This window comes from Sceloporus undulatus, chromosome 1 (assembly GCF_019175285.1).
Source record: "Sceloporus undulatus isolate JIND9_A2432 ecotype Alabama chromosome 1, SceUnd_v1.1, whole genome shotgun sequence".
NCBI classification, from domain to species: Eukaryota; Metazoa; Chordata; class Lepidosauria; order Squamata; family Phrynosomatidae; genus Sceloporus; species Sceloporus undulatus.
Genome location: NC_056522.1, coordinates 171,949,407 through 171,956,458, shown reverse-complemented (window position 1 = coordinate 171,956,458; position 7,052 = coordinate 171,949,407). Strand labels below are relative to the sequence as shown.

Genomic DNA, 7,052 nt, shown 5'->3' with positions numbered 1-7,052 from the left:
CACTGTGCAAGCATTTTTTTTATTAAGGACCATCATAAATATATCTTTATATTAAATACCCTTCACTTTAGTAAAGCAAGCAGTGTAACTGGGGAAAAAAATCAGAGAATACAAAAATAAAGTGCTTTGGATTGTATAGAGAACAGTGCACACGACTGACAGATAACTGGCTCTGATTCACATAAATTCCAAGCTGGTATGTACATGCTGAAATGAGGATCGTGATGTGGACTGCAGTCCCCTACTCTATCTTGAGAATAATTTCCATTGAATAGAGGTTTAGCTCTGAGCTAACATGCATAGGTTTCACTGGCAGTTGCCTTAAATATTAAGAAAACAAATATGCAAATGCCTCAACTCAACATGTAAATAATAGTTATATAAAACCATATGTCTGTCTGGGTGTATATTTTGGTATAACTGAGGTATGTATCCCCCACTCACAAAACCCCGAGCTGGGATAACCAGATGTAATGCGTAACTATCAATCCATTCCCACAACTGGATCAGAGAACAAACCTGCATTGAAAGATTACCAATACTCTGGTTCATAGAGGACATCCAACATCTTAGAGCACGGGAGTGTGCTCCACTGGATTTTCTCTTACATAAAAATAGAACTAAAAGGAGTCTTCAGTGCATCACATAGTACATTGAGAAAATAATATATTCAGTTAACAAATCATAGTTCTTTATAGCCTATGAAAAGTCAAATATTTCATATCTACTTCTTCTTGTTGCTTGATCTGCAATCTGGATCATTGAACCCTTTCAGGGATGAATGTGTTCATGTCAACAAAGAATATGCCTTTGACGTATTTTCAGAAGATGAAGATGCTGATTCTGTAGAAGAAACTTGGTATTTTCCTGCAGAAGAAAAGGCAAGATTCTATTTTACAAGTTGTGCTCAGTTATTGTAAATATATGAAATGAATGTGCCTTTCTCATTTGGGATATTCTAATACATGAATATTAAAGTGCCCAGGGCTAGACCAAATCAAATTATAATAAAGGTTGAGTCTCCCTTATTAGAAATGCCTAGGGCCAGATTTTGCGTACTTTGGAATTTTGGAATATTTGCCTGTGGCCTTCTTCTGCATTGTGAACAAATGACTAAGAGCGCTGTCTCTGTTGCCACCTCCAGCTCAAAGGTAGAAGTAGATGACTGGAGGACTCCCCCAAGATCTCTTGTACAGTAATGAGATCCCTTATATAAAATAAAATGGTGCAGTATTTGCAGGCTGCAGACAGATGTGGTTGGAAACATGAGGGTATTTCAAAATTCTGTTGTTGGTTTTTAAATGTATGGAAAATAGAGTGAACTTTCCAATGACTAGGGTGGCGATGGAAGGAGGCACATGGCACCAGAAGCTGGTGAGTGACAGGACCCAGGAAGAGCAGCTTCAGTAGCAGTGATTATTATAGGCAGCCTGGCATCCATGTTGCTCCCCCCCACTGCATCTTTCTGCAAACTGCAAATACTGAAACATTTGTTTTATATAAGGGGCCTGATTACTATAAAGGAGATCTCCAAGGAGTCCTCCAACCATCTGCTTCTGCTTTTGAGGTGACAGTGGTGGCAGGAGCCATCACTGGTCAGTTGGCTGTGAGGCAGAAGTGGGTGGATAGCAAATATTCCAAAATCAGGTTCATTATATAAGTGCCTGCCAAAATCTGTTGGATTAGGACTACTGTATAGATTAGTGATTCCCAAAAATTGATCCTCCAGGTGTTTTGGATTTCAACTCCCAGGATGCCTGGACATTGGCCCTAGTAGCTGGGGCTCCTGGGAGCTGAAGTCTAAAATACCTGGAAAACCAAAGTTTGGGAATCTGTGGTATAGGTAATAGGTAGATCATATGGATATAAAACAAAGTCTGACCAAACAGTATCAATAAAACCTCATGGAAAACCCATTAACAGAACCATAATACAAGTTTATGCTTCAACTAGATAGGCAGAAGAGGAAGAAATTGAAAGATTCACTTGTGGAGTCCAGAGGAAATTGATCAGGTACCAAAACAGGACATGTTGGTAATCTTAGGTGACTGAAATGCAAAGTAGGAAACAGAGCAAAACCAAACATTGTAGGAGAATTTGGCCTAGGATCAAGAAATGAAGCAGCAGATTGACTGACTGACTGAATTTGGTAGGGCAAACATTTTGTTCATCAAACACATACTCTTCAAGCAACTAAAGGCATGACTATATAAACTGATATCACCTGCTGGCCAATATAGAAATCAAATAGACAATGAAAATGGAAGCAAAAGATGGAGAAATTCCATTCTCTCTGCAAAGACAAGACTGGGAGCAGATTGTGTCTCAGACCATGAACTGTTAATATAAAAACTTAAAGCTAAAGAAACCAAAGCAACCAATACAGCCTGAAGAATATCACTTTAAAATGTAAAAATAATTTAAAAAAACAGATGTTCACTATTAAGTCTCATTGACCAGGAACCGAAAGACTGAAGCTGGGAACATTGTCATTCAAGGAACAATGCAAAAAGGCAATATCTCTAGCCATAAAGAAAGGAAAACCTCAACAATGGGAACTTCTGTTATTGGAGAAATGGCTGCTCCACGAACGCTTTGATGATGGGCGAGGAGCGGGACACCTCAATGGCAAATCATGGGAGGAAAGCATGATTGGCTATCACATCCATGCACTTTACAGATGATATAGACATGTTTCAGGGATGTTTCAGGGACGTTAAGGCTCCATGTGATAATCGCCACAGAATCACCCTAAGATGAAGTTGACTTGAAGGCAGTTAACAAGAACAACAATGGATACAATGAACTAGAAACCCGGTCTATGAGAGATACCAAAAATTACATAACAATGTTGGATGTAAAGGCTTCTTATTACATACCTGCTTTGCCAAACAAGTTGTTTAAAGTTTTTGAAAATGGAGAACTGATGGAAAGCATAGGAGCTGACATGCCCTGGGATGTTGACTGCAAGATGAAAATGCATATTAATTAAAAAAAATAGTATTGTCACCAGAACTTAGGTTTTGTTATTTTTATTTATCATATTCTTGGAATACTATATAGGCACGACTTGGAGCCCATACAGACACATCAAAATAAAGCTGCTTCGGGTCAGTTTGGAGGTATACTGTTTAAATTATGCATGCATCCAAAGAGGCTGGAAGCCGCACCAAAGCCATGCTCCAGTCCTCAGGACTGGAGCGCAGCTTTGGCACAGCTTCTCTTAAAATGCATGTGTCATTTAAACAGCACACCTCCAAAGTGACCTGCAGCAGCTTTATTTTGGCCTGTCTGTATAGGCCCTTAATTAGGAATCACCCTTACCCAGATCAATGAGACCTATTTTCAAATGCACATGGATGTATGTTTCCTCTTAATCTGATTATTCCAATAAGCAATACAGAAAAATATAAAACTCTACTCATGTTTTTACTTGCAAATGGTGTTGTGCAAACACATTGGTCTAGAGCAAGAGTGGGACTTATGTGGTCCTCTAGACTTCAATTCTCAACATTCCTTACCATGGTCCATGCTAGATAAACTGCTGGGATTTGAAGTTCAGTAACATCTGAACATGATTTCCTCTCCATGAAAGATAGCTTTTTAATGAGTAGATGACATTTTCTGCAATCACAAGTAGGATATCTGGGCCCAACCTTTCCTTCATATCTACATAGGATATTACCTTTGAGTGTTGTAAACTCCATCTGGAAAGGGAAAATTTATTCATCACAGCCTCTCGTACCTGCATGATTGAAACAAGAAAAATTAAAGCTATTATCAAGTTATATTTACAACTTAACTCAATCAAATTAAAAATAGAAAACTGGGTATTGTATTTAGCTTCCTACCTTTCTATCCCAGAGAGTTCCACAGAGGAAAATGAATAATCCCTGAAAAATATTTGCATATTAGAATTATATACAACACCCTAGATATTTATGTATAAACAGATCCAAACACATAATTCTAGACAGAGGAAGAATAGCATTCCTTAATTTTGCCACATTAAAAAAAATTAGGAACAATGGATATGTATTTTAGAGGGGGGAAATGAGCAAGATTTGAATCACACTGCAGGGATTACAAACTCATACTGATGCAGCAGCAGGATTAGTCTCAAGAATAAGAGGCCAGGGACAGAATCCTATTGGAATATGAGTTTGTTAACATGCAGAAAGTGGAGCAAAGAATGGGAAATGGGAAGCATACTGATGCATTCTACTGCTCCTAAATAGTCTTACAGGTTTTCTGTATCTCTGCAAAGTAGTTATACAGAACAGGTGTAGGTATTCTTTTCCCCCAGCAAGGGACATGTTCTCTTGAAGCCAGTGACCCTTCCCATTCTGAAGGAAATCTGAGCAAGCAGTCCAATGGAATGGCCTTTCCCATGCCCAGAGAGTGCTGTGCTGACTTGCTCTCTATCCACATTTACTGATTTACAAGAAAAGGAGAGAGGATAGAGAGATACATTGCTCTGTATTCCCCTCTATCCACAGCAGTGACATGCTCACACTTGGTGTCACTTGGTGTGTGGGGGCCGTGGGGGGGGATTAGAGTGGTACGTGTCACCCTATCTCATGGGGGGGCAGATGGCCCGACTGGGTGTCACCTGTCTTCTGGGGAAGACGGAGATTATGACAAAGGAGAGGAAAGCATCCTTCTCCCATGCTTAATTTGTGTTCTTAGTGCAATTGGGGGAAAGGTTATCACACCCCTGCTCACTTATCCTGTTCTTCTACCATCAGTAAACAGTAATGGACCCATCATTGTGTATTAATGGAAGTTCCCATTAATACCCAATGATGTGTCCATTAATGTTTACAGATAGAAGAAGAACAGTATAAGTGCATGGGTGTGTGATAAGCTTCCCCCCAATAGCACTAATAACAAAAATTAAGCATGGGAGAAGGACACTTTCCTCTCCCATGTGATAATCTCCCCAGTGTGGACTGCACCACTGCAACCCCCCCTTGTGGTACCACTGCCCCACAGAAAGCGTTACTTTTTGTTGTTTCCAGACATTTTACAGAGATTGTTAGGCTGCTCCCCATTGCCAATACAGCTGACAACAGGTAAACAGCTTTCAAAACAGTACAACCCAGCAGAGTTTGGTCAGCCAAATATCTATATGTCCCTTTTTAAAAAAGGAAAACATAGGAGGGCGGGGGGGGGGGGCACCCTGATCCACAAGCAACATGCATTAAACAGTGAGGAACCAAGAAGGCAAATAAACCACAAAGTGAATACAAATATCAAAATGATGTGAGAAAGGAGTAGGCTCAAAAGCTTTAACAATAAAGCCAGAACAAAAATTTAATAACACAATAACAGAAATAAACAAAGAGCGTGTAAGAATGAAAAGCTTAAAGCAAGAAACACCAGAACATATAGTAAGAACAACATTGTCTTTAATAGTGTTCCAGTGAGTGTTGCTGGTCTCTACACAGTAACAGCTAAAAGCTGGAAGGCAGCCTCCACACTGTTTATTCACCAGGCCAATGTTTCAACGCCTATAGTCTTCTTCAGTGGCTAGGACCATGAGGTGCTAAGAAGCCTGAGAGGAATATTGTGATATGAAGCCTTTTTATACATTTATAATTCTAATTCATATGTGGCATCTTGTACAGTGTGCCAGCGTCATACGCGGGTACGCTATATGTGGCTTTCAGCATACACTGAAAGCTGCATGAGCCCCATTCACTTAAATGGGGCTTGAGCATGCGTGGAAATTGCTTTATGTGGGGGAGTCCGGAATGGATCCCCCATGCAAAGCAAGGGCGCACTGTAGTAACAAGCATGAGTGTAAGAAGCAAAGTCAAAATATATTTTATTGACCTGTTGCTGCTGAATTACTTTGCTACAGCCACAGGAGATTATCAGATGGGGGGGGGGTTAATGACAGTAGAAGGATGGAAGGAAAGAGCCATGCTCCTGTCCTTATTTCATGATCACATGAAGATTATCAGACACGTGGCACCTATCCCATGATTATCCCATCAATTAAGAGGAATTGTCCAGTCACTTTAACAGGTTATCCCATTATTAAGAAATGGAGGTAAATGATGGGACAATTCCTCTTCATTGACGGGATAATCACAGGATAATCGTGACATCATCTGATAATCTTTGCACAAGGACAGGAGCATTGCACTTCACTCCTGTCCTTCTTCTGTCACTACCCTCTGTCTGATAATCTTCATAGTCATAGAAACTGAGAATACCTTTGGGTAGAAATGTGTCTGGCCTGGTGAATAACAGCACAGAGGCATGCCAGGAAGGGAGGGTTTAATGGGCAGGGGACAGATCATGCCCGCCCCTTTGCTCTCTGCTTGTCAGCCAAAGCCATAGCCATGGAGGGTGTTCTCCTGGGAACACCCCATTAGATGGTGTACTTTTGACAGCTTATGCTCTTCTGTGCTACTGTGCTAGCTTGTTTTCTGCTGCTCCAGAGACTCGGACCTGGAGCAATGAATGCAAGCCTCAAAATTAGGAGGAACTTCCTGACAGTTCCACTTCAACATTAGGAGGAACTTCCTGACAGTAAGGGCTGTTCAACAGTGGAACACACTCCCTGGGAGTGTAGTGGAGTCTCCTTCCTTAGAGGTCTTTAAACAGAGGCAATCTGTCAGGAATGCTTTGATTTAAATTTCTTGTGTGGCAGGGGGTTGGACTGGATGGCCCTTGCGGTCTCTTCCAATTCTATGATTCTGTGATTCTCACTATGGAACTGGAAATTCAGTGATCCTACTGAACATAATCATATGAAAAAAACAACCCAACAACTGTGCAAATCACTTAAACCCCCCAAAAAGGTATGACATAGTAAAATTATTGAGAGATACCAAGACACATATTTTTTTATCTTGTACATATAGCAAATAGCTGGTACCTACTTACCTGAAAAGCATTAAAAATTGTAAATAATAAGTGGAATATGCTTGGGCTTTCTGGGAAAACTGTGGCAAGACCAAATCCCCACGTAAGGCCTAACAGTGGTGTCAGAACACCAATACTCTTGGTGATACGATACAAAGATTTCTTTTCTTCGC

The 7,052-nt window shown here is 40.4% G+C and overlaps 1 protein-coding gene across 1 annotated transcript in view; it reads right to left on the bottom strand.

Moving 5' to 3' along the window:
* Window positions 1-7,052, bottom strand: part of ADGRF5 (adhesion G protein-coupled receptor F5) — a 46,501-nt gene continuing 39,449 nt past the window's right edge. Inside the window, 5 exon segments of the mRNA XM_042445370.1 lie at window positions 1-867; window positions 2,880-2,964; window positions 3,686-3,745; window positions 3,852-3,893; window positions 6,901-7,052. The exon segment at window positions 6,901-7,052 is cut by the window's right edge and continues 10 nt beyond it. Of these exon segments, the coding sequence (XP_042301304.1) occupies window positions 788-867; window positions 2,880-2,964; window positions 3,686-3,745; window positions 3,852-3,893; window positions 6,901-7,052 (419 nt within the window). The 3' untranslated portion in view covers window positions 1-787.